Genomic DNA, 27896 nt, shown 5'->3' on the forward strand with positions numbered 1-27896 from the left:
CCAGGAACCAAGTGCTGGACAGATTCTCAGTACTGAGCATTTCAAGTGTTACACACTTCAGTGTCTGGAGGCTGTTTCCTTCCTCTATTTGAGAGGCACCATCTGAACTGAATTTCACGTGTCCTTATTACAATATCAGCAGATTGACCATATTATGTCCAGTGAAGATGTTTAATAATAAATTACTGAAACAAGTTTTTTATGAGGCAGGATTTTCAGATTTGAATTGAAAATGTTTTTTCTTTCATTTAAACCTTGAATATGTTCAGACTGTATGTTAAACCCACATGTTATTGTGTAAATTTTGTGTACGAGCATCATACCAACGGGTAGAATCAATGTAATGACACATGAGAGCTACACTGAACTATACTGAACCCATTTAATGATTATAAAGTAACGGGAATGCACATGTTCAGGTATTATTGTCTTTTCCAGCAACAATCATGTTTTAAATAGGGAAACAAAAAGCAAAGTTATTTGTTTAGAAATACACAGTGAATTTTAAAATAAGTCAGTTTGTAATGATACTACTGTAAAGTGTAATTAAACAGTGATTCAGACTTTTTTTCTGATAAAGTCAGAGCCCCTTGATGCACTCACTTAACAAACTGTCATAACCTTTGTGTCTTCTTTACCTGACAGTTGTTCTTTTTCTACAGACATTTTATAAAGAATATATAAAGAATATTTATGTAGGACTTGTAGAAATACAGTAATTTCTTTCTTCTTTTAGCACCACAAAGAAAAGCAGTAAGGACTTTATGTTTGCAGTTGTGCAGTTTGTACAGTTTAATTCACGCCTGTGCTGTGTTTGACCACCGAGGAGGGTATTTCTCAGAAATAGGGAACTGGGCACTCAGAAAAATGTGCGTTCAACTAAAATAAGTTGACACATTTCAACCAAAGGCACAAACCTCCAAGAACCAACCAAGAGTCACGTGATGTAGAACATCTTCAGCCAAAGCAGATCTGCTACTGATCACCGCCTGGTGTACATGAGGAAGTTGCAGCTGTGGTTTCTCTGTCTGCTAGTAGTAGTGGACAAAGTTTCTATAACATGTTGACTCAAATGTCTTTCTAAGAACCAAATTTGGGTCGATCTGCTGCTGAAAACAGTCTTTGACAAAGTCACAGTTTCTTCCTCTTTGTTTGATTAAAAGCCCGCTCTCTTCTTCAGGAACAGCCGTGATCAAACTAATACAATCAGAGGGACTTGAACACGACTGTTAAATCTCGTCATGTCGTATAAAGCAGGTGTCTTTTTTTCCTGCAGGGATGCAAAGTAAATATGTTACTGCATCATAACTGATATGTGAACGTTTCTGTGTCTGTATCTCGGCCCTTTGATAGACCGACGTACAGAGACTCCTGCAACCCTCAAAAGGAGAAGAGGTTAAGATGATGATGATGTCTAAACATGTTTAAAGTTAATTTGGATCTAGTGTTTAAACTCTGCCTGTTCTGTTTTCTTCAAGATCACTGTGGGCAGGTCCGTGTCAGATACTGAGACTGAGATGCTGTGAGATAAGTAACAGTATAAGGAAGAGGAAAACAGTTTGTCTTCAGCTCAGACATCAACTGTTTGCTCTCATGGCTTTAACATTCAAATCTGTGTCATGTGTGGCTCTTTTCTTGATCTTCTTCCTGACTCATGAAGGCTCTGGTGGTGAGTGATGTGTGATATTTATTTCACTTCTTTTAGCTTCTGTATGTTGTTTGATGAGCTGCACACTCTCATGACTTTCTGCATTTTTGAATTATATATGACCTTTTCTAATCTTCAACAGTCAGTAATTATTACTTCTTCTAACTACTAATATTGTTTTTGCAATTAAATATTCAGTCAATTTACTAATATTTTATAAGAAGGAGGAAGAACTCCAGAGAATTATTAAAGATCCTTTACTAAGGATCTTTCTCGGTTTTATCTTTAGCCAGCTACAAAGATAACAGTTTGTTTTCTGTTTTCAGGGACAGACATCGACTTCAACAGCGACAACAACCAGACTGTCACACAAGGCAAGTTTGTGGAGTTCAGTGTCCCTCAGTCAAAAACTGACTTCAGAATTCACATAAAACTGAAATAAAAAGAAGCTACAGCCTGAAAAATTTCGGATCGATATACTAATGAATGTTTCTGACCTGCTTATAATAAACTACTTTTCATTAGAGAAAGAGCCAATTAAAGAAGAAACTTAAAACATGTCTGCTCACACTCTTTACAGCTAATGAACTGAAGGGAAAACATCATTAATACGTTAAACAAAATAGAATGTAAACTGAACAGCAGTAAAAAGAAGCTAACTTACTCCAATTATTCAGTCTGACACATTATTCCTGTGGGTGATTTTTATTTATTCCAAAACGCTTTGTTGAGAAATACAGTGTACCTAAAGGCTCTCTTTGGTATTACTACCATAGTCCAGCCCACTATCATTTCTCTAATGTGAAAATAATAACTATCTGAAGCCCTGTGTCGAGCGTGGTGGAGCACAATCAGGGAGAGAGAGAACTGAAGTAGGTGCATGTTTTAGTTTTATTAAAGTTAAAAGTTAAAGTTTAAATTTAAATTACACAACTATATAACGTGCAGGTTTTTAAAGAAATGTTAATGTTGTTCCACAGATCATTATAGTTAACTTGTTTTAGTTCAGGCCTTATAATTGGTTGATAATTAAAAAAATAACTTCCAAACTGGTTAACAATGAAATTAACACAGTAATTTAACAGTAATTTAATCTAATAATGAAAAATGTTGTAATAAGTCACTTACATAGACCATTTACAGTACAGTTACATTTAAATCATCTCTTTCTTTGTTTTCAGAGCAGTAGAAACAGTGGGCTACTATTAAAGGTTTCTATGTGTTCTAATATGTCGTGTCTGTCTCAGCTCCTTCTAAATCTGCAGCTTCTGATCCAAACCTGTCTGTGATGATCTGTGTTATCCCGACGCTGTTCTTTGTACTTCGTACACCATGAACCACAGGTAACGCTCTGAATCCGTCACTGACTCTACAGTTTATCAGGTTAACTTGTGATTTATTAAATGATAGCTTCTCTCTGCAGGAATTAACCTGCTTGCTTCCATGATGACGTCTGCACCAAATAGGGATGTGGGATACAAACAGTATGATGACGCCTGTCTGAGCACCATTACTAAGATACAGTGTAAAATAACTGTGCTGTGCTTTGTGTGCTGCTTTTATCTCTTCCGAACTTTTTATTTACCTTGTGCTTTTTCGGAGCTGGGTCACAGGGGCAGATGCCCAGACTTCCCTCTCCCAGACACCTCCTCCAACTCGTCTGGTGTTTCCAGGTCAGTTGAGAGACATAGTCCCTCCAACGTGTCCTGAGTCTTCACCGAGGACCTCCTTATTTACAAAGACAGACCTGTACATCAACCATTACTGCTGCCGATGCACTGATCTGTCAGTCTTATCCTTCATCTTTCCCTCACTCATGACCAAGACCCACGAGATACTTAAACTCCTCCACTCCAGGTGCTGATTCTCACCTAAGCTGCTTTGCACTCGGCTGCAAACCGCCCCAGTACAGGTCCTGGCTTGATGAAGCCAACAGGACTACATCTCCTGCAAAAAAAAGACCCCCATGTTTATGATGGTAGTCTGCTGTTGTAGCTGAAGCTTGTTTGTGTCATTCAATAAATATAAGAGATAATTTTATCGCTATGTTTTATTGTTGTTTTTTCATTTTTAAAATAGTTTAATTTTCCCTTTTTGAAATAAAAATCTAATATATGTCTTAACTAATTTCTACTTTCTAAACTGGAAGAAAAACCTCACGCCTATCAGCTGATGTGTGTAAGTTATGTGTATTTATAGTTAAAAAAATGATAAATGTTTTTTATGGAAATAAAAATCCAAATATTGAGATTATACTATAAAAAAATAAATGCTGATTGAATGAATGAGAATGATTTAGGTCCCCCCAGAGTTTCCAGATAGGAACCAAACATAGAGACTTTAACCTATTAAGGTTTCTAAATTAAAAATAAATAAGAAAGGTCCATTAAAATCGAATGTCCTGTCATCTGTGATTTTAAATGTATTTGCGTAGCTCTGGATGGTGGACATGAGCAGTGACCATCATCAGTAGTTTATTCTGTAAAGTGTAACGATCAAATGATTTGGTGCAGTTTTGACCCTTTGACTGAAGAAGTGACCTGCATAAAATCTAAATCTTAAGAAAAAGAACAAACCTCAAACAGAGTGGCACCATCTTGTATATGTAGCAGTCCAACGTTAATTGAATCAATACCATCATGTTGTGATGATGTGCTCCCACCTGCTGGTGACGTCCTGTCCACAGGTAACACAGGTGACAGTACTGTACATACCATATGCTAATGTAAACTGAACAACAACAGTAAACAGCCTAATTTTAAGATGGAACAATATATAATATGTTATTTAGAACATTTTCTTTTTTTTGTCTCTTTGCTTCTGCGTGATCACAAATCTCCCATTTTAAAGTAAAGAAACAATAACAGAAGTGCAACAGTTGTATGCAGATGGGAATTATGAATATTTTGCTAACACCATTAATATTTTTGTACATCTTTACATAGAAAAAGTAAGAATTGAAGTAGGTGGTATCAAAATTACTTTACCAATAAACCTGGTGAAATAAATAAAGTGAACATTTGGTTTGAATAAAAAAACAAAATATAATTTCTTTCTGCTTGTTCTGCCATATCTGTCATTTCTTTATTCTCTAATAGGAGAGCACGTCTTATACCTCCCCGTGCTGTGTAAAACATACCAAGCCGATGTGAGACGCTGTTTAACTCACTTTAGGAGGTTGTGTCAGAGGCGAGTTCATCCCTGTTATGTAACAGTTTTATCGTGAGACCAGATACTGTGACTGTTTCACTGGAGGAGAAGCTGTTTTTGATTTGAAGTCAAGCAGAGTGGTCATATATTCTGTCCCTTATGTTAATGGTTACTGTTATATTCGGCTTTGTTTAAGCAATATGTTCAAGTGACCAGACATAACGCTCTGCTGGAGAACTGGAAGATAAAGAACTGCTGTGATGTGAAGTAGTTGGATGAAAGCAGCAGAACAAGAATTCCACCATTCCAGGTGACTACCTCACGAGGCTGAGAATACCACGAGAAAAGCTGTCATCAAAGCAAATATATCTGTCCTGTTTAACATGTGTTCATTTACTAGATAATTCAATGCATGTTATTTTATAAGTTGGATGTCTTTAGTATTGAAAAAAATAAAAGTGAGGGGATCAAAACAAAGAAGGAGAAGTTGTGTCCAAACTTTTGAATGTTGCAGTGGTGCACATGACCCTGCTCTCCTGAGAGAGATGTAATCATGGTGCAGAGACAACACACATTCAGGTGTCATGTGAATAATCCATTCAACTGGCAGAATACCATCAACAGGAAAATCGCTAGGTGACACTTTGTCACCGTTTCAGCTCAGCACCTGCTGAACTGTTTTCCTCCTCTCTTCATCTGGTCTCCACCCACCAGCCACTTCTCTCCCTGCTCTCCTAGTCATTAATTGCACATTGGCTCCACCTGTGTCCCCCTGTCCCTACAAAACATCTCCTCAGTCCTCTCCCCACTCTCAGGTCGTTGTCTATTCCCAACCTGCTCCTAGCCATCGTCCTCAGCCCTGCTTTCTTCCCCCCGGATCCTCTGGACTTTGCCTCTCTGACCTTTGGACATTACTTAGTCACCAGTTTCTGTGAGTTGTTTTCCTGCCATTGAGCAGTGGTTTTCTGTTGTACTTTGGTTTCTTGATTGTCACTTTGTTTCCCGCCACATTGTTAGTTTTATGTTTTTACTTTGTCTTAGTGTTTTTTGTAGTGTCTGTTGACACCCCCCTTAGTTCCCCGTTTTATGTACTCTTTTATAAATAAATCTAGTTGTCGTTTATCCCTGCCTCGTCTCTTCCACTTAATTTGTGACAAATTTGCATCACTGACCTTTCAAGCAAATGGCTTCATTCAATTGTTGTTATTGTAATTAGCCATAGAACATATGATTATTGTTGCATTTTAAAATATTAATAATAAAAGTAACTGTGTTGGTGGTGAGTTGTTTCTCTTATTGTTCATGTTCTGCCTCTTACACCACTACTGTAATAGATAACTGATTTCTAAGTCTATCACACAGTGAGTGTTTCCTTGTTGGCCACAACCAAACAAGAAGAAGTCAAAGTTTCCATCTGACTGTGTTGTGAAACTCACACAACCACATGACACAAACAATACATTTCTAAAAACTACCACTTACTGATTCTGCAGAGAAAATAGGTCATCGCTGCAACTTCAACAGCATGTTCAAAAACATGACTCAAATATAAAGAACAGGAAAGTTAACAAGGACGTTGACTTTAAAACAAACAAATCACTACACAGTGCCTGTAAAAAGTATAAATCCCCTTTGAAGTTTCATCTTTGTATTGATATTGTAAATCAATCATGGAAAATGGAGAAAAATACCTCAGTAATGTCAATGTGAAAACAGGTTTCTACAAAGTAATGTCAATAAATAAAAAATATATAAGGTGAAATCAGTGTGGGGAGAGTGTTGAGAACATGCACGGAGTAGAAAATGATGAGTAGATCAGATAGTGGATCAGGAAGTGAGGGGGATTAGTAAGGATGAGGTTCAGAAAGTTATGAAGAAGATAAAGAACCGATGAGCACTTGGACCAGTCGGTCAGTCAGTGAGCAGCAATAGGATATGTATGAACAGAGGGTGACGGTGGTTATGTGTGCGGTAGGAATAATGGAGGGATTCAAGCTGAAGATGAGTTTGTTTCAAGAAATGGTTGAGATCTCTTGGATGGAGTCGAGTGTCAGGACAAATACTCTACAGATCCCTTCAAATCAATGTGTTCTTAATCTTGTTTCAGGTAAATGAAAAAATTCCTTTAATAAATACAAATTAATCACATATTCAGTCTTAAATGACCAAATGAACTGACAACAGTAAGTAACAATGAGGCACTCTTTCCTCATAGTGCGGATGTGGGCAGGCCCCTATGAAACAAAATCAGTGGTTTAGGAGAAAGGAGGAAACGTCTGCTCAGTTCCAGCTCAGTCAATATCAACTGTTTGTTCTCATGGCTTTAACATTAACATCTGTATCAAGTGTGGCTTTTTTCTCCTTTTTGTGGATTTTAGCTCCAGCAGCAGATGAAGGTGAGTATGTGTGCTCGGACAGCAGTCATGCTCTATGTGTGGTATAAAAAAGGTTTTAGAGTGTGATAGGCAGTTCTAACAGGATAGAAAAGCTCTGTATAACATCAGTGTGTGTTCTCAGTGTGTGATCTGGGTCAACACCGCTGTGGTGACGGTCAGTGTGTACCCCAACACTCTCTGTGTGACGGAGGCAACGACTGTCTGGATGGGAGTGATGAGTTCAACTGCTGTGAGTAACTGCGAAGAGCACATTGGATGGAGTGAGATTAAGATCAATTTATATAAGTAACTTGTATAAACATATCATTTTTTTCCACATGTTCATGGATGTGAAGCTCTGGGATTTGAAGTAACCGAGGGTAAGGGATGTGTGTGTGTCTTATTTCAATCTATGTCACGTCTTTTGGCCAGTTTATCTTGTAGCTGCACATTTGAGTTGATTGATAGATTTCTACCTAATTATAAAACAGTTTGTTCTCATGGCTTTAACAATAACATTCCTATCATATGTTGATTTGTTCACATATTTATGGAACACTTTTATACTTGTTATTATTACTACTAGTATTGTTTTTGCAATTAAAGCAACATTTTCATCAGTTGTTCTGGATACAAAAGCACTATAATGTTATAAGTGTTTCATTTCTTTCAGCTGTCAATGGGGCAGTGATGGCATAAAGGTTAGAGAAGGGAGTTTATGACTGACAGGTCAGACTGTGATGCTGCCAGGTTTAATTAAGTTAAACTGTCTGAATGTAATCAGGGCAGAGGAAACTCGTCTCATTGTTCCTGAATGAGTAAAAGGTTAAAAAAAGTTTTACATTTGCTGAGAATCTTAATAATCTAAAATAAAATGTCCTCTAAATGCTCAAGATAGGAGGTGAGTGTCAACACTAAAGAGTACAGGAAGTAAATTACTAACGTTTCTGATGTTTCAGCTCAGACAGCAGTGTTTGCTCTCACACCTTCAATAACATCTGTCTTATCTGTGTCTTTGTTCACATGTTCATGGATCTTTGTCCTGACTTATGAAGTCTATTGCGGTAAGGGATGTGTTTCGGTTCTTTAGATTCTGTATTTTGTTTGATGCGCAGCACATTTTTGCTCATCTAAAAGCAGCATCTGGCATTTGGCCACAATGTTTATTATGTCATTGTTTACGTCCAGATGTAAGGAAATGTAGAGATACTGGAGGTTTTCATGACAGATTTGTCTTGTGATTGGCTCCAAATCAGCCGTAGCTCACCCACTAGCTCCAAAATCATATCACTGGACAATGTTTGTATTATGTTTTTTTTTTTTTTTTTTTTTTTTGGACATTCAGAATATATAAGCACATGTGGTTCCTCACAAATTATTCCATTTGTCCAATGCCCCTCCTCCTAAAAAGAACAGTTCAACTACTGGAAGAAGTTTCAGCTCTCACAGCTTCATTAACATGTGTCTCATCTGTTTCTTTGTTCACATGTTCATGGTTCTTTGTCCTGACTAAAGAATTGGATGAAGGTAAGGGATGAGTGTGTTCTTTCAGTGTATGGCACTTCTTTTAGCTTCTGTATCTTGTTTAATGAGCTGCACATTTGAGAATGACCATGTTTGTAAGTAATGATTTTAGAATTCTTAGAAGTCTCCTTACTCACCATCAGAATAATGAAGCTGTTTTTTTGCTGACTGAGGGTATTTGACTACAATGTTGGTTGTGACATTGTAGCAGTAACAAACAATTGATGTAAAGAAATGTAGAAATGTTTTCACAGATTTGTCTTGTGACTGGCTCCAAATGGCCTCTCCTCCTTACGGGAGGATTATTTCAACTACTGGAAGAGGTTTCAGCTCAGACAGCTGTGTTTGGTCTCACAGCTTCATTAACATCTGTCTTATCTGTGTCTTTGTTCACATGTTTATGGATCTTTGTCCTGACCTATGAAGAGTATTACGGTGAGGGATGTGTGAACATCAAGACATTAGTGACTTTTATTTCGTAATGATGGTTTTTTGGTGTTAAGACTGAAGATATGTGTGCACATGCGCGCAGGAGATATTATGACACTTGTCAAGTGCATAAAGTCGCCATCTAATTTTCAGAGGATCAACCTGTCTTTGATTCTGAAAAATGAGACAATCAAGTGTCATAACATATCCCACATTCTCTGCATCCAAAAACTGACTTCAGTATTCACATAAACTTCCTGTTGATGAAGCTCCAGGCTGAAATATATCAGATCTATTGACTAATAAATGTTTCTGCCTTGCTGATAATACAACTTAATACAATATAATAATAAAATACATTATTTGCTATTTGTATGTATTCTAATATGTCGTATTTGTCTCAGCGTTTTCCAAAGCTGCAGTTTCTGATCCAAACTCTGTGATGTTGGTTTTCCTGATGCTGTTCTGTCCGTCCTTCATCTCCACTCTCCTCATGGTAAGATAAGATAAGATAAGAAAACCTTTATTAGTCCCACAATGGGGAAATTGCATTTTTACAACAGCTTAAATACTAGAGTGTCAGAAAGACAGTCTGACCAAAGGAGACGAAATACTAAACTGGCACAGTCCGAGATAAATAGGCTATGAAACCTGACAGTATAAACAGTTCAGTAATAAATAAAATATATACATGTAAGTATAGTATATGTAGCAGTATGAGTATGTACAGTATATGGATATTACTAGATGGCAGTATTGAAAATGTACATTGTGTAAGTTGGTTTATGATTATTGTCCAGGTGTAATATGAGTATCAGCAGTGTTCATTGTACATGGTGTGACATTATGAACCACAGGTAACACTGAATTATTCACTGACCTCAGAAACACTGTATTATCTTATGGTTTATTAATTTAATGCTTATGTCTGCAGGAATGAACCTGCCTGCTTCCATCAAGATGTCTCCACCCAATCAGGATGATGAGGGTTTGAACGAACAATGTGATGACGCCACCTCTGAGCATCGTTGCTAAGATAACATTTAAAATAGCTGTTCTGTGCTTTTGTGTGATGCTTTTTGCTCTTCTGTACTTTTTATTCAACATGTTGTGGAATATGCTAAATTAGCTCTCTTTTTACGGTGTCAGCTTTTATTATTAGCTGTTAGTCATGTAGTTGAACATATTCCGTGTGTCAGGAAAGTAAACAGAGCACAAACAAAGAAATGAGTGGATTTTTATTTAATGATTTGCTTGGATTTTTGAACACATGCTTTAAGGGGCTCATCATGTTTATGACAATAGTCTGCTGTTGTGTAGCTGGAGTTGGTTTGTGTTATGCAATAATTATACAAAAATTATTGCAAAGTAAAAGTAACCTGCATGAAAGCATATGTCAAAGAAAATCTGGAGCCTTTTTAATATTTTACAGTAACATCTTAGAAAAGAGAATAAACCTCAAACAGAGTGGCACCATCTTGTATATGTAGCTGTCCAACAACAATTTGATCAATATCAACATCCTAATAACAAACAGAAAATGTGTTTCATGCTTTCATTACTGCTCCTCCAATGTTGTGGTAATGTGCTGCCACCTGCTGGTGATGTCCTGTCCACAGGTGACACTGGTGAGTTTGAGCTTCACAATAAAACAAGGAAATATGTCTGTGTACAGATGGTAGTACTGTACATCCTATATGCTATATGTAAACTGAAGATCAACAGTAAACAGCAGCAGTCTAACTTTAAGGTGGAACTATACGTTTTGATTGGATTATATATATATATGTATATATATATACTAATCAATATGTACAATACTTGATATAAAATAATATTAATATTTTGCTACATACATTTTTCTTACTAATCAACTTACTTACTAAGAAACACTGTTGGTGGGATATACTCCGACATGTATTCATTGATTTCAAAAAGTCAAACGGTAAAGTCAGGAGGTGGAGGCGGATTTAATCTGTTCTACCGTGTCGAAAACAGGAAAAAGAATAGAGTCATCATGAAGAAGAACAAGTATAATGGACATAACAAGAGCATCTGATAATATGATTGGTGTGAAAATGGAAATTGAAAGGGAAAGAGTTAGATTCAATTCAATTCAATTCAATTCAGTTTTATTTGTATAGCGCCAATTCACAACAGAAGTTATCTCAAGGCACTTTACAGTGTAAGGTTTAAGACCTTACAGACATTAATTATACAAAAAATGATACAGAAAACCCAACAATCACATTTGAGCAAGCTTTAGGCAACAGTGGAGAGGAAAAACTCCCTTTAGAGGAAGAAACCTCCAGCAGAACCAGGCTCATAGTGGGCGGCCATCTGCCTCGACCGGTTGGGGTGAGTGGAAAGAGAAGAGAGAATGAAACAGCAGGCAATAAAGACAACAACAAGCAGCAAGCAACATTGGACAGGACAACTGGATTCTGGAGATAAGTACAGAGAGAGGGAGACAGAGAGGAGGAAACATAACTATAGGAGAGAGAAGACACAAAGTTAATGACATGAAATCGTAGAATTAGAATGAATAGACAAGAGGATAGGAGGGGAGAGGAGCTCAGGACAACACAGATGGGAAGAGTTTTGCAATTCCACATAAAAATATTTTACAGTTGTAGAAATCTTTCATGTAGTGTAAAGAGATTTACTAAGGAGAAGTGTTTCAGTTTTTGTTTTTTTAGTTTTCATTCACGCCTCTGTTGTGAGTGACCAAAGAGGGAGGGTATTTCTCAGAAATAGGGTAGTAGTTGCAGTGATATGCATTTCTAAGAAAAAGTTCACATATTTCAAACAACTGTACAAAATACACACATTTTCACACACTGTAAAACCCGATAAGTTAATAGAACTCAAAAAATTAGTTGAAACTGATTACATAAGAAATTTTGATTTAACATAACTTGTTTTTATAAGTCCAAAAAACAAATGTTATCAAGTGAGTTCTACAAATTAGTTTTAATTGATACTAACTTGAGTTTGTAAGTTCTAAATACTGCTTTTTATCATTGTTTTTAACTAGTTATTTTAAGTTCAGAATACAGAACTAATTTAAGTATAGTTAACTCTTATATATCAATTACAAGTAACAAAAAATAATTAGTTGCTCAGTAATAGATTTTTCAAGTAAAGCGCACATGTTAAATAAAGTTGTATGCACTCTACTCTAACTTAAAGCTTTGCTTAACTAAAACTCAAAAATTAAAACACAATACTTAAAATTTCTTTTGAAACTGATTACATAAGTTTTTTTAAGTAGCTTAACTCAATTTGTTAAACCCATACACTTTAACAGTAGATTACACAACAGAATAATAGGCAGTTTCAAAACAAGTTACTTCTTTATTAAGTAACCATTACTCAAGTCCATTACTCAACATGCATGACAAAATAGCATCATAAAACAGTGCAAGAAATACTTGTAAACACTTCTAACACATATATAAGTGTTACATATTAACCCACAGTGATCAATGTAATTACATACTACAGTATGGCTAAACTTCTTCACATTTACCTAATTTAAAAATGATCAAATCACAAAAAATACTTCAATTGCTAACTATATTACAAAAGTGACTGTAGTGCATGTGTACAATCTTCAAGATAATAAAGTCACATCAGATTACTCCACTGATAAAAGGTCCTTTTTAAGACTCAGCACCCTGGGCCTTAACTTCCCATCATCTAGGCCCATCAACACATTCTGGATATAGTTAAATGTGTTGGCCAACTTATTTGGGTAGCTCAGATGCAGGGCATAAATGAGTGCCAAAAGCATTACAAAAGCATCAGCCAGTGTGGTGCAATCAACAACTACATTACCCTCAAGCACAACTGAAATCCTATCTGGAGAGAAGAATGTTGCTGGAGGTGGAGTTGATTAAGAGGAGTCCAACTGGTCACCTGTGTCTGGTTGTTCAACCTGTGACAACTGAAGAGAAAATAAGGTTACCTTACTTGGGGTACATCGCCTATGGTATCTCCAAAGGTAGACAGTATCAATCAAATTGAGCCATACAATAATGGTGTAAGGGTCAACCCATTCAGATGTGGAGAGTGCTGTCTGACTTAACAGGTCGACACAAAATGGGCTGTAGTTGTTAAAATGTGTTTATCTGGAATAATTCACAACATTTTCATATTAAAGATTTAGTGACCCAACACACAAATTGTTGCTTATCTCCCACATCCTCTCATACTGTATAAACATCTAACTAATGCCTCCATATTGATCACATTAAATAAGTAAAAATTAGGTAAAAGTACTTGCATGAAGGAAAAGCATGACTTTAACATTATACTCTTTTAGTTAAACAGTCCATGAACCAGGTTGGTGGATTAGTCCAATTAATGAGGAAAAAAAAACTCTCTTGTTGATAATTAAATGCAACTTTAATCTGAATGTGATGAAAATCTGAAGGTTTAATAATGTGCCCTAATCACACCAGGCATATTGCACGTTATTCTTTAGCATAATGACATTTGTTTATATAAATGAACTGTTGCCTAAACTATAAACAATGTGCTAACTTACATCTCACATCTTAAGAAATGTTGAGTCATCCTCATGCAGATATGCAGGAAGAGCTTGAAGGACAGCAGCACGTCTCACATCAACATCAATTTGATCCTTGAGTGTGAGAACAGAACTTGTTTCAGCATGGATGGTAAAGGTCACAGCAAAAAAAAACGTATAATAATGTGTCTCTTTCATTTCTTTGTGTGGTAAACCTAAGATTCCCAATGTTAGTATGTTCAGGTACCAATTTGTTTAAATAACTTACCTGAAGGTCATAAATCCGGAACAGCTCCAGAACTTCAGCTACTTTTCCTGAACGAATGAAGAATGTATGGTCTGTGTTGAAAAACCACACATAGCAGAATATTAGAATATATATATTTGAACATTTGTTATAAGTTGTTTAATGTAAAAACTGAAAGATAAACTGCCAAAATATATCTAATGGTGGCTGAAGACATGAAAACCATCTTTATACTAGCACAATTCATATGCCAGGTGTTAAGTGAAACTGACCAAGATACTATTGACACAAATAATTACATTTACCTAGACAAATAGATGAACTAAGAACAACATTTTCACCTGTGACTCCAGTTTAAGGGCAGGCCAGCGTTCCAGTATGTCATTAACAGGCAGGTCATCACAGACAACCTCTTTCCGCAGCAGGGCAAAGGTGGTCTGCGTTAGCTTAGTGATCATAGGAAGATTTTTCTCAATCTTCTGAACTTCTCCAACAATTTGCAGTCTCAGTTGTTCAAGGATCACAGCATCTTCACTTCTTGGGAAGTTAGGAAGGAAATCCACTTCGGTCTTTTAATGTTAGTATGGGGAGCTTGTTTGTCTGGATTGTTTCTACTCCTCTTGCCTGAAAAGTAAATATAATCTTTTATCAATGGTGGTAACACAAAGTTTGCACCTCCAAGTCATTTCATCGGTTTCAGACAGACGCGGTCAGTGGTGTGATGGTTCGGTCCGGAAAAAGATGGTGCTGCCTGTCTGACCCTGTCTGACCCGGTCCAGTAGGAGCTGGTGCTGTCTGTCTGACCCTGTCTGACCCGGTCTGACCCGGTCCACCACCTCAGTTCACTTTCTCCACAATGCGAGCAAACAACATCGCGGACTTCCGCGCGCGCTTCGAGTTTGAACCGCGTGACGTCAGACAGAAATGGTCAAAACATTTGAGTTCAATGACTAAATTTACTCAAAGAATTTGATCAGTATAAACTTAAAAATAAAAAACTGTTCAAATGACTCAAAATATTAAAGGTAAATCAACTTTTTAAAATTTTTGAGTTAATAAAACTCAGTTCATTTGACGAGCTTTTACTGTTCGGTCTTACAGTGTACTGAATATATAATATCACTATCTATCTTCATGACATGAAGTGTGAAAGTACTGAGGCAGAGTGACAAGTTACTGGTTTGAATCCGCACATGGGCTTAATTTAAGTTTAGTTCAGGAAGAACCTCCTCCTTTTCAGCCAACTTAACTGGTATGACCTCCAGTAGTTGTTAGTTTTTATACTTCAGTAGGTGCAAATTGTTGATTACGCTCCATCAAAATTTTGTAGTAAGTATAACAGGAGCAACACTGACAGTTGCTCTTTAAGTAACTTGTTTGGTACTTTAACCCAAACTTTCTTAAACGTATCCAACACATATTTGTGCCTAAACCCAACCACGTTTACTGTTGTAACTGTTATATTGTAACTGACCTTACAACAAATAACGATATCTGAACAATGTGATAACATCCAGTGCAGGTGTTTTGTTGTTGTTGTTATTTTTTTTAACATGGATGCAAACATAGCTGTGGAGAAAACTGTGGATCAGTTGATATAAAGTCATCTACCAACACCAGGGTTGACGTTGCGACTCACAGTTCCCCTGATGAAGTGTCCCTGGACAAGACGCTGAACCCTGAACTTTGCCTTGAATGCAGCTGCCTGTCAAAAGAATTTGGACAGGGATTAATAAAGTATCAATATAACATCATGCATATTTAATATTCTGTTTTCTTTTTTATTATACTCCCTCCCAGTGTTTTGACTAACTCACTGTAAACTATAACAAATTAAAAAAGTCATGTTGCAGGATTCATGTTACTGTTTAAATCTAGGTATTCAGTTTTTGTCAAGGTTTTTATTTGAGGCACTTCTTCCTCTAAAGCCGGATGTGGGAAGGACCACAGTACAATTAAGTCAGAGGTTTAAGAAAAGGAAGAACACTTCTGGTTCCTGCTCAGTCAGCAACAACTGTTTGCTCCCATGGCTTTAACATTAACATCTGTGTCATATGTGGCTTTTCTCTCATGTTTATGGATCTTAGCTCCAGCAGCCGATGAAGGTAAAGTATGTCTACATATACTCAGATAGCAGCTATGTTATGCTAAGCTATGCTAAGTTTTAGATCTACTTATCTAAATGGTACAGACCAGTTGCTGCTTAATATTTAAAAGAGGAAGTGTGTCAGTGTTAAACCTTATATGTACTGAATTACTAAATTTACTCTTGCAAGAAATATGTGATACCGCTGTTTTTCATTTTCAGGTTTACCTTAATTAAAATTACACAAACAAACACAATATTTAGGCGAATAAAACACAAACAGTCATGAAATGTCTTTATTAACACATCAATTAAACAGAGTGATGGTGGAAAAAGTTAGTGAAACAGTGTTTTATTAACAGTAGCTTGTTTCCCACATATTTTAAGCTGCTAGTTTTTAAATTTGTGTTCTTAACTGTGTTATTTATGTCTTCTTCTAGATTTTTTGTAGAAATATTCTCGAAAAACATACTTTAAAGTGAAGAGGTAAAAATTAGTATATGAAGAGCTGCTGAACTTTTGAAACTACACTGTCCCTCACTTTCTCATTTCACACTGCATCATAAAGTCTCTCTGATTCTACTTAACTCACAGTTCATAATAACTGAACCATGCGTTTCTCCTGCACAAACATGCAAACATTTTGCCTTGTAACACAATATAATGTGAACTGTACATTGTTATTGATTTGTTGCAAGTCTGAGACATCAAGACAACCTGCAGGCCATTGAGCCAACACTGTTTTATATTCAGAGTATTTATAGATGCAGTATTTGTTTATGTATCTGTGATGATAAGGATGATAATGTTGAATTTCATTAACCAGATCACGCTATTAATGAGATCAGAATCAGTCTCCTGTCAGAGAGACTGAGAGAGAGAGTCTGTCAAAACAAATTGAGGATGTGATTAAAACAGTTACATTTAAGGACTAAAACCAATGGAGTCTGACAGTGAATGAAATGCAGTGTTGAGGAACGTAGTATCAGTCAGTTACCATCTATAATGACTAAAGCTTAGTCTGAAGTTTTACTTAGACCCTTTAACCTCTCTGATCTGTTTTTTTATCTCCTTCAGTCCCAATAACCATCACAGTAGAACCTGGTGAGACTGTCACTCTGCCATGTGAAGATTCCAGGGAACGTCGTTTCTATGCTGTAAGGTGGATCAGACCTGACCTGGTTCCAGAAAATATATTTTTCTTCCCACCTGTTCCTTACTACTTTTACATGTATGGTGGTCGCTATGATCTAGATGATCCACATGTATCTTTTAAGAACCGGGTGGAGCTGAAGGAAAGGGAGATGAGGGACAATAAAATGTCTTTGATTCTGAGAAATGTCACATTTAATGACACTGGAACATATGAGTGTCATGCCTATTATCAACCCAGAAGATCTAAGCTCATCAGCATCATCCACCTGGATGTTCATCTACCAGGTGAGTTAGTGTGTGTGTGTGTGTGTGTGTGTGTGTGTGTGTGTGTGTGTGTGTGTGTGTGTGGATCAGAGTTGAAGCTGCTTCCTGGTTGTTGATGTGAGAGTGAAACATCACAGATCAGATGTTGGTGTTGATGAGACTTTGTAGAAAACAGCTGGTATGAGTGATGGGATCAAAGTGCAGTAGATAATGTTTAAAGAGATCTGACACAGTTACAGTAGTAGTAGTAGTAGTAGTAGTAGTAGTAGTATAGTACTATATAGAACAGTATATTACAGTAAACTTTATCTAAGTTGAATCAGTCTTGGAGAAAACACTTCACACCTAAGACTATGTGGTGTAAGGAACTCGAGCTTCAAAACTAAAGGATGAGCGTTAAGGTAGCTCTTAAATTTTTACCTTTAGGTGTAGACAAACCACAGGAAGATAAAATGGCAGCATGGACATAGAGGTCTAAACATTCTAACTATAGCAGTTTTACCCCATCTATTATTGTCAGGCATTTAGCAGTAAAGTGCACACCCCCTCTCCCGCCCTGTTGAGTTGGTTTACATTAGTCTGTGTCTGTTTATTTTATTTTACAGAAACCAGACTCCAACACCTCGAGATTATAAAAGATAGTGTCAAAAGGTTGTCTGTAGCTCAATGGATGGTCTTGGTAAAATCATTGTACAGTACATTTAGAGTTAGATTTGAAACACTATGTCAGACAGACACTGACTCTGATTGGAGTGAAGTGAAGAGATGAACTCGGACTCTTCAACCTCTGTGCTCTGCGTGTTTATTGTACCTCAGTCCAGATAAACCTCACAGCTGAACCTGGAGTCACTGTCTCTCTGCCATGTCGAGCTCTCACACACAACACCACTGTCAGCACTGTAAAGTGGATCAGACCTGACCTGGAGCCAGAAGACATCTTTTTGTACCAGGACAGCTGGTTAGTTCCAGAACAGCAGCATCCATCTTATGTGGACCGGGTGGAGCTGAAGGACCATGAGATGAAGGATGGAGACGTGTCAGTGATTCTGCAGGATGTGACTGTTAAGGACACTGGGACATTTGAGTGTCATGTTGTCCGGAAAGAAACAAAACACAGACTGAGCATCGTTCACCTGGATGTTAACTCAGGTAAGTTTCCTCAGAGTCTTTTTCTCTAGCTAACAGGCTAACAGGCTAACTTGCGCTCTACTCTGATTTTAATCATTATCTAACCAGGTGTGTTTGATTTCTTTACTTCCAAAGTCCAAACTCCAGCTGATCTAAATCTGTCTTTGGTGAGAATCCTCCTCCACCTGGTGGTGTTCTGTCCGTTCTTCATCTCCACTCTCCTCATGGTGTCTTTATATCAATGCAAACCCACAGGTAACTCTGAATCAGTCACTGACTCTCTGTCCAGGTCTCCAGGTTGAATTAAAACCATGTGATGACTAAATTATCTCATAATCCTGCAGGAAGCAATCAGCCTGTTTCCATGACGATGTCTCTGTCCAACCGAGGTGGGGAGGACTTGAACGAACAAGATGATTATATCATGGATGATGTCACCATTGAGCATCGTTTCTGAGATCAAGTGTAAAATGACCATTTTCTGTGTGTTATGTTTTTCTTCTTATCTACTCTTCATTCTGTTTTTTTTGTGTGAGACTGTTTGATGGTTACTGGAACACAGTTAGTGGGGTTTGTTGAATTAAAGTATAAATTTAACCACCAATGAATTTCTAAACCTGACACATCAACACCATAAATATTATTGTCGTTTATCCACTGTCTCCGTCACTCAGTAGTAATTTTATAAGTTCATCATCAAGTTATTGGCTGTAAATTCACTTTTATTTGTATAACGCCAAATCACAACAGAAGTCATCTCAAGGCACTTGACAGTGTTTAGGGTTTAAGAAAAAAATATATAGAAAACCCAACAATCCCTTTTGAGCAAGCTTTGGGCAACAGTGGAGAGGAAAAACTCCCTTTAGAGCAATGCTTCCCAATTATTTTCTGTTACGCCTAGACTCTTGTTTTCAGTGGCCTGGTCGTTATAAAATTGACTACACTGACAGTGTCAGTCGTGACCTCACTTAATTCAGAGGAAATGTGTCTTGATGCCAGTTCTTCTCTGTGTATAACACAGTGTGTCCACTCAGCATTAGGTGAGGCCTTCTTGACGAGTGCCTGAAGTCGTTTTGAATGCAGTTCTCACACTTTAGCCCATTGTCAGTCAGGAAGCAGTCCAGCATTTTGATTAGGTCTTCAGCTGTGATTCTGTCTCTGACATATTTACAACAAAGCAGATCCTGGTGTCTCTTAAGTGTTTGTTCACTGCATGTCACATCTCCGGCTCCGTGCTGTGTGCGCTTGTTCAGTGCAAAAACCCTACTTCCTGTGGCAATAAGAAGCATGTTCCTGGGGTCACACACGCCCCCCTGGTATCACTTCGACCCCCCCAGGGGGATGAGCCTCACTATTTGAGAAGCACTGCTTTAAAGGAAGAAACCTCCAGCAGAACCAGGCTCATAGTGGGCGGCCATCTGCCTCGACCGGTTGGGGTGAGTGGAAAGAGAAGAGAGAAAAGAACAGCAGGCAACAAAAAAGAACAACAATAAACAGCAAGAACATTGGGCAGGTCAACTGGATTCTGGAGATGTACAGCTCCAGGCTGAGGATACCTGCAGAAAAGTACGGAGAGAGGGAGACAGAGAGGAGGAAACACAACTACAGGAGAGAGAAGACACAAAGTTAATGACATGAAATGGTAGAATTTGAATGGATAGAGGAGAAAGGAGAGAGGAGAGGAGCTCAGGGCAACAAAGGTGGGAAGAGGTTTACAAGTCCACATAAAGATATTTTACAGTGGTAGAAACCTTTCATTTAGCATTACAAAGAGATTTACTAAGGAGACATGTTACAGTTTTTGTTTTGTTTTTTTGTTTTCATTCACACCTTTGTTGTGAAGGAGGCTATTTATCAGATATAGGATACTGAGCGGTTTCAGAGAGGTGCATTTCTATAAAAAAGTTAACATATTTTAAAACTTGCAACAAAATATGCAGACATTTTTACACTGCATATATAATGTCACCATCATCCTGACCTTTAGCTGCTAATGAACCTCACCAGCCACCAGAGTAGGGAAGTGAGAAAGAGCTGAGGCAGAGTGACACATTACTGGTTTGGATCTGCACATGGGCTTATTTGAGTTATTCCGTCAGAACCTCCTTGAACCTGCCTTTTCAGCCGATTCAGCTGTTTGTTATATAGTGTAATTGTTAGTTGTTATGCTTCAGTTATCAAGATTCCTGCTTGTTCTTTCTCTCACCTGGCCAAACTCATGCCTCTGCTCCTCAGCCACTTCCTGCTATGCCCATATATGGACGGATTTGCTCTCTTGTTGTTATAGTAAGCAACACTGACAGTTGCCCTTTAAGTAACTTGTTTGGTACTTTAACCCAATCTCTCTTAAAGTTAACCTACATGTTTTTGTACCTAAACCTAACCAGGTGTAACAACAAAGGTTGAGTGCATTATGTCACAGAGTTTACTAGAAAATTGAGGAGTGGGTTTACAACACGCTCTCATATCTGTAGGATATGATAACATTCAATGCAGATAGCTTTTTTCCAACAAATGGCAGAGTTGGTAGGGCAGTCGTCTACAAACCCCAGGGTTGATGGTTCGACAAGAAGTTATTTCCTTTAGTTAAGGGGATTAATAAAGTATCAACATAATTAGCTATGAATATGCATATTTACTATTATTTATTTATGTAGTGTTGTGACTAACTGGCTGTTTGAGGCCCTCCTTCCTGTAAAGCAGTATGTGGGCAGGTCCACTGTGAAATAAAGTCAGCGCTATAAGAAAAGGAAGAACACTTGTGGTTCCTGCATCAACTGTTTGTTCTTATGGCTTTATCTGTGTCATATGCGGCTTTCTTTACATGTTTGTGGATCTTCAGTCCAGCAACAGGTCAAGGTAAGGGTTGTGTACTCAGTAAGCAGCTGTGTGTGATACAAAACAGTTTCAGAATTATCTAGAATGTCACTAGTACAGACCAGATGCTGCTAAATATTCAAGAGAGGAAGTGTGTCAGTGTTGAGTTTTATATGTACTGAATTACTAAATGTACTGTTGCAAGAAAAGTGATGACACTGTTTTTAATTTCCTGGTTTACCTTCAACAACATCACACATATTAACAAATGCAGTATTTAAATGAATAACACAAATTAAATAGAGTGACAGTGGAAAATGTGAAAGTGTTTTATTATCAGTTGCTTGTTTCCCACAGATTTTAACCTGCTAGTTTTTAAATGTGTCTTCTTAGCTACAGCAGCTGCAGGTTGTGGTGAGAGAGAAATGTAGAGGAGTCAGCAGCGGGTTAGACTCTGATCAGCTCTGTAGAAGTAGAAGCTATAAATATCTTTGTCAGTTCCCGTTCTTATTTCTTCTTATAACTTCATCTTCTCTTGTGTTTCATGCTTCTTTGTGTAAGAAATACATGAACAAATAAGTTGTTTCTTGTGAATTAAAGTACTTATTAAAGCAACATTTAATTTTCTTAAGTGATATTTTATAGTACAATATAAAGGTTTTGTCTCCAGTTCTCTCTCATGGTTCAGTTCTGAACCACTGTGTCCTATCATCAGTGTTTCCCCAGTGTCTGTAAAAAGACCTGAAGCTGTGAGGGAGTGAAGTTGTACTGATGTTTAAGTGTGAGATCAGATGATTTCTCTTGGAGACTCCACCATGTACACTGTACTTTGTGGTCATGAACACAGTTATTCAGCTTGTTTTAAGTAATCAGACAATGGTTTGCTGAAGGAGAACTAAGAAGACTGATCATCAACATCTGTACTGGTTAGACTAAAGGTTTTAAATGTTTTACCTGTGACTGCAACACTTTAGTTTCCTCTATTTAAGATCAGATCAGTAAAGGTTTCTGTGATTTTCTCAAACATTGTGTTTTTAGCATGTGACAATATCTTTGAACATCGCTGTGGTAACGGACAGTGTGTACCTAAACGCTTTCTTTGTGATGGAGATGATGACTGTCTGGACAGGAGTGATGAGTTCAACTGCTGTGAGTAACTGGAGAGCACATCAATAACATATATGGAGTTGATTTGTACTGTGATTATTTTTTAGTTTTGTAAAGCTTTGTAAAGTTTAATATAATGTTTCATAGTTTTATTAAAATACTGTATTCCAGCCTTCATGTCACTTTTTAAATACTTCTGAACCAGATTATAGATGTGTTAATACAGTGGGCACTGAAAGTATTCAGACCCCCTTAAATTTTTTACTCTTTGTTATATTGCAGCCATTTGCTAAAATTCTTTTGCACTGAGACCCTTTGCTGTGACACTCATATTTAACTCAGGTGCTGTCAATTTCTTTTGATCATCCTTGAGATGGTTCTACACCTTCATTTGAGTCCAGCTGTGTTTGATTATACTGATTGGACTTGATTAGGAAAGCCACACACCTGTCTATATAAGATATTACAGCTCACAGTGCATGTCAGAGCAAATGAGAATCATGAGGTCAAAGGAACTGCCTGAATCTAGCCAAGGTTAAAAAAAAAGGTTACAAGCCTCCATAATCCTTAAATGGAAGACGTTTGGGACGACCAGAACCCTTCCTAGAGCTGGCCGTCCGGCCAAACTGGGCTATCGGGGGAAAAGAGCCTTGGTGAGAAACCCAAAGATCACTGTGGCTGAGCTCCAGAGATGCAGTCGGGAGATGGGAGAAAGTTGTAGAAAGTCAACCATCGCTGCAGCCCTCCACCAGTCGGGGCTTCATTGCAGAGTGGCCCAACGGAAGCCTCTCCTCAGTGCAAGACACATGAAAGCCAAATAGACATTTTGGCCTTAATTCTAAGAGGTATGTGTGGAGAAAACCAGGCACTGGTCATCACCTGTCCAATACAGTCTCAACAGTGAAGCATGGTGGTGGCAGCATCATGCTGTGAGTGTGTTTTTCAGCTGCAGGGACAGGACAACTGGTTGCAATCGAGGGAAAGATGAATGCTGCCAAGTACAGGGATATCCTGGACGAAAACCTTCTCCAGAGTGCTCAGGACCACAGACTGGGCCGAAGGTTCACCTTCCAACAAGACATTGACCCTAAGCACACAGCTAAAATAACAAAGGAGTGGCTTCACAACAACTCAGTGACTGTTCTTGAATGGCCCAGCCAGAGCCCTGACTTAAACCCAATAGAGCATCTCTGTAGAGACCTGAAAATGGCTGTCCACTAACGTTTACTGTCCAACCTGACAGAATTGGAGAGTATCCCCAAATGAAGGTCTGAAAAACTTGTTGCATCCTTCTAAAAAAGACTCATGGCTGTATTAGATCAAAAGGGTGCTTCTACTAAATACTGAGCAAAGGGTCTGAATACTTATCCATGTGAGACCATGTGCTATTTCAGTTTTTCTCTTTTAATAAATCTGCAAAAATGTTAAAAATTCTGTGTTTTTCTGACAATATGTGGTACTGTGTGAACATTAATGAGGAAAAAAATGTTAAAATGTTAAAAACTTAAATGATTTTAGCAAATGGCTGCAATATAACAAAGAGTGAACAATTTAAGGGGGTCTGAATACTTTCCGTATCCACTGTATATGACTGTGGAAACGACTGTTTCCTTTCATGATTTAATTAATGTCTGTGTCATTTTTTGTTTTTTTCACATGTTTATTGATCTGAAGCTCTGGGATCTGAAAGTAAGAGGTTATGCTGATACATTTTTCATATTTAGCACTGTAATATTACTGTGATTATTACAAATACAGCACATTTCTTAGATATTACCAGTAGAAATATTATTTAAAACATACTTAAATAAAGAGTTGCCATTAATGCAACTTGTGACCCACAATTATTGAACAAAGGACTGCAGACAAGTGATTGGATGAAGTGGATTCAGGATTCAGTGTGTGACAAGGCTGATGTACATCATTGTGGTGATGGTCACTGTGTACCCAAAAGCTATCTGTGTGATGGAGACTATGACTGTATGGACAGGAGTGATGAACTCAACTGCTGTGAGTAAATGTACAGAATGCAAAAATACAATGTGAGGAGTGATTACATTTCTAACTAGAAATCATCAATATCTGTAGTGGTTGGACTAAAGGATTTAAATGTTTCACCTGTGACTGTAACACTTTAGTTTCTTCTTTTTGAGATCAATAAAGGTTTCTGTGATTTTGACAAACATTGTGTTTTCAGCTTGTAATCTGACTTTTCAACATCATTGTGACGGTCGCTGTATACCCAAACGCTATGTATGTGACAGAAGCAATAACTGTTTGGACAAGAGTGATGAGTTGAACTGCAGTGAGTAAATGTACAGAATACAACAATACAATGTGTGGAGACTGTAGATAAGTTTATTTATATAATTTACTTGTTTATTGAGTTTTGTAAACCTTGTATTATAAATCTGAGGCAGGTAAGCCAAAGTATATTATAGAGAAGTTGAGTGAACAGGTGCAAAATTACAAAGAGTGAGTCACTGTTCAAAAACTTCTGAACCTGACTGTATACATATAAAATTATATATGTTTTATACACCATTATACAGCATTATACAGGTACAGTAGCAATATAGCATAGAAATAAGTTTCAAAACGTTCCTTAATTTAAAGACGTCCTGTGAACGCCTTCTGTGAAACAGACTCAGCTTGGAGGAGACAGGAAATATCACAGTGTTATTAGTGAAGGGCTGGCATGGAGAGTAATAGAGCAGAGAGAAATTAACTTCCTCATTCATACACCATGTTTCACAGCACATTTCATTTTCTAAAATTTATGTTGCTGGAATATTAAAATCTCAATTGAGCAAGTTGTTTAAATGTGTAAAACTTTTACATTTACTTTTAATTGAGAACCTTTTCACTGGTCACTTTGTGGTCATGAACACAGTTAGTCAGCTTGTTTTAAGTAATCAGACAGCTTAGCGACATTGATTATCTATTCACATCTTCATTCATCAGGATCATCCACCTGGATGTTCGTCCATTAGGTGAGTTAGTGTGTGTGTGTGTGTGTGTGTGTGTGTGTGTGTGTGTGTGTGTGTGTGTGGATCAGAGTTGAAGCTGCTTCCTGGTTGTTGATGTTAGAGTGAAACATCACAGATCAGATGTTGGTGTTGATGAGACTTTGTAGAAGCTGAAAAGAGGAAATTAATAGGGCTGGGTCCTGTTGCATGCTGCACACAGTGCTGTGTCCTGCCCGAACAGTGGTTTTACAGTAACAGATGTGACCCACTGCTGTATCACGTTGTCTGGTGAACAGGGGTGAAAGAAATCTTAAAATGACAGAATACCTACAGTATATGTAAAAAAGAATATAAATAATTAGAAACATGTAACCACACTTACCCTACCTTAGGATATTTGAATACATCTTTAGACAAACACGCAGTTAAACTTGTTATTAAAACGTCCATGACGTGTTGGACGACACTAGTAGGTCCACACAGAGGACTCTTCTGCTCAAAACTTTACAACGTGATGAAGTGAAATGAATGATGCTGCTAATTCTATGAGGCGAAAACACAGGAGACTTATGTTTAGCTGTTGCAACAATTCAGTTGCTTTTTTAATTGTGTGACGACTAAAAGATTCATTCTAGTGAGAAATACAATTAGCATTAAGTTAACAAATAACCCATTTCAATCAATATTGTTGTTGCTGTAAATACAAGACACAGTTCTGTAATAGTTTGAGTGATCACTCTGCTCATGGAAGGTTGAAAATGACCCAAGACACACACTAAACATCAGACAATGGTTAACAGCATTAATAGTCAAATAGTTTTCATTAATTAAAAATGTAACCAGGCTGCTCACCATAATTCCTCAGCGTTAGGCAGCAGTGAGACTTGTTTTATCTTTAAAGTACCTGAAAGTCTGCACAACCTGTTGTTTCTCAGTCCAGATAAACCTCACAGCTGAACCTGGAGTCACTGTCACTCTGCCATGTCGAGCTCTCACACACAACACCACTGTCAGCACTGTAAAGTGGATCAGACCTGACCTGGAGCCAGAAGACATCTTTTTGTACCAGGGCAGCTGGTTAGTTCCAGAACAGCAGCATCCATCTTATGTGGACCGGGTGGAGCTGAAGGACCATGAGATGAAGGATGGAGACGTGTCAGTGATTCTGCAGGATGTGACTGTTAAGGACACTGGGACATTTGAGTGTCATGTTGTCTGGAAAGAAACAAAACACAGACTGAGCATCGTTCACCTGGATGTTAACTCAGGTAAGTTTCCTCAGAGTCTTTCTCTCTAGCTAACAGGCTAACTTTCACTCTACTCTGATTTTAATCATTATCTAACCAGGTGTGTTTGATTTCTTTACCTCCAAACTCCAGCTGATCTAAATCTGTCTGTGGTGAGAATCCTCCTCCACCTGGTGGTGTTCTGTCCGTTCTTCATCTCCACTCTCCTCATGGTGTCTTTATATCAATGCAAACCCACAGGTAACTCTGAATCAGTCACTGACTCTCTGTCCAGGTCTCCAGGTTGAATTAAAACCATGTGATGACTAAATTATCTCATAATCCTGCAGGAAACAATGAACCTGTTTCCATGACTATGTCTCTGTCCAACCGAGGTGAGGAGGACTTGAACGAACAAAATGATTATATCATGGATGATGTCACCATTGAGCATCGTTAAGTGAAAAATTACCATTTTCTGTGTGTTATGTTTTTCTTCTTATCGACTCTTCATTCTGTTTTTTTGTGTGAGACTGTTTGATGGTTACTGGAACACAGTTAGTGGGGTTTGTTGAATTAAAGTATAAATTTAACCACCAAAAATTTCTAAACCTGATACATCAACAGCATAAATACCATTGTTAGATTATGTGTGATTCTTAAATATAATTAATTTAATCACTGCTTTTACATTTGATCATTTGTACAAAATAAATACAATAAATAAATGTATTGATATTTCTCAAACAAATCTTGAAATCCAAACACTGAGTTTAACAAACCTTCTATATTTTGTAGATTAGCTTGATCTGTGTGAACATTTCTCAGTGTCAACATGTGATGTGTTGTATTCATACTATTTACAGTCAAAGTAAAATAAAAATATTTGCTAATTCATTCTCTTTCTTATTTATATTTTTCCTAACATGTCCCAACTTCTCCAGGTTTTTACGACTGAGAAATTGTAACATGCGATGACCAACTTGAATTTAACCTTATGTAACTTTATGTTCTACTTTACATTTTGAATTCTCACTGTGGGAATAAGTGAACATGTTTATGTTTGTCGTCTATCTCCTGTATCTGTCACTCAGTGGTTTAAAAATACTCACAGTGTAAAAAAAGTTCATCATTCATCAAGTTCTCCCATTTAAAAATAAAGTAACAACAATTAAAGTACAATGAATTAATAAAAAGCAGTGCAACAGTAACTTTCTAACAGACTTTGTGACCGTCT

General features: G+C 37.4%; 2 protein-coding genes and 2 long non-coding RNA genes across 4 annotated transcripts; 3 read left to right on the forward strand and 1 right to left on the reverse strand.

The window, feature by feature from the left end:
- The first annotated feature begins 6897 nt into the window (after positions 1–6897).
- LOC113168752 lies at positions 6898–19962 on the forward strand. The gene is made up of 6 exons (XM_026369783.2): positions 6898–7194; positions 7316–7423; positions 17071–17433; positions 18229–18561; positions 18676–18795; positions 18885–19962. Exons 1-6 carry the CDS (start codon positions 7035–7037, stop codon positions 18995–18997), a joined length of 1197 nt encoding a protein of 398 aa, XP_026225568.1. The 5' UTR covers positions 6898–7034; the 3' UTR covers positions 18998–19962.
- LOC113168755 lies at positions 8694–10591 on the forward strand. The gene is made up of 3 exons (XR_003299516.2): positions 8694–9132; positions 9531–9622; positions 10061–10591. It is a non-coding gene; the product is annotated as an uncharacterized LOC113168755 (long non-coding RNA).
- On the reverse strand, positions 12527–14589 carry LOC113155661. The gene is made up of 4 exons (XR_004463489.1): positions 14249–14589; positions 13929–13999; positions 13679–13774; positions 12527–13075 (listed from the first exon to the last, which is right to left on the reverse strand). It is a non-coding gene; the product is annotated as an uncharacterized LOC113155661 (long non-coding RNA).
- A 1100-nt stretch (positions 19963–21062) lies between the features above and the next one.
- LOC113168701 (atrial natriuretic peptide-converting enzyme-like) lies at positions 21063–24894 on the forward strand. Its single transcript, XM_033326704.1, has 5 exons — positions 21063–21399; positions 22396–22506; positions 24139–24153; positions 24322–24474; positions 24662–24894. Exons 1-5 carry the CDS (start codon positions 21330–21332, stop codon positions 24775–24777), a joined length of 465 nt encoding a protein of 154 aa, XP_033182595.1. The 5' UTR covers positions 21063–21329; the 3' UTR covers positions 24778–24894.
- The last annotated feature ends 3002 nt before the right edge of the window (positions 24895–27896 follow it).

Source organism: Anabas testudineus, chromosome 18 (assembly GCF_900324465.2).
Source record: "Anabas testudineus chromosome 18, fAnaTes1.2, whole genome shotgun sequence".
Lineage (NCBI taxonomy): Eukaryota > Metazoa > Chordata > Actinopteri > Anabantiformes > Anabantidae > Anabas > Anabas testudineus.

What these genes read in the sequence shown, in the direction of transcription:
- LOC113168752 (XM_026369783.2), top strand. Translation starts at nt 7,035, where the DNA reads ATGAAACAAAATCAGTGGTTTAGGAGAAAGGAGGAAACGTCTGCTCAG. An exon ending in AGCTCCAGCAGCAGATGAAG is followed by an intron (nt 7,195 to 7,315) that starts GTGAGTATGTGT and finishes GTGTGTTCTCAG; the next exon opens with TGTGTGATCTGGGTCAACAC. An exon ending in GAGTGATGAGTTCAACTGCT is followed by an intron (nt 7,424 to 17,070) that starts GTGAGTAACTGC and finishes TATCTCCTTCAG; the next exon opens with TCCCAATAACCATCACAGTA.
- LOC113168701 (XM_033326704.1), top strand. Translation starts at nt 21,330, where the DNA reads ATGGCTTTATCTGTGTCATATGCGGCTTTCTTTACATGTTTGTGGATC. An exon ending in CAGTCCAGCAACAGGTCAAG is followed by an intron (nt 21,400 to 22,395) that starts GTAAGGGTTGTG and finishes TTGTGTTTTTAG; the next exon opens with CATGTGACAATATCTTTGAA. An exon ending in GAGTGATGAACTCAACTGCT is followed by an intron (nt 24,475 to 24,661) that starts GTGAGTAAATGT and finishes TTGTGTTTTCAG; the next exon opens with CTTGTAATCTGACTTTTCAA.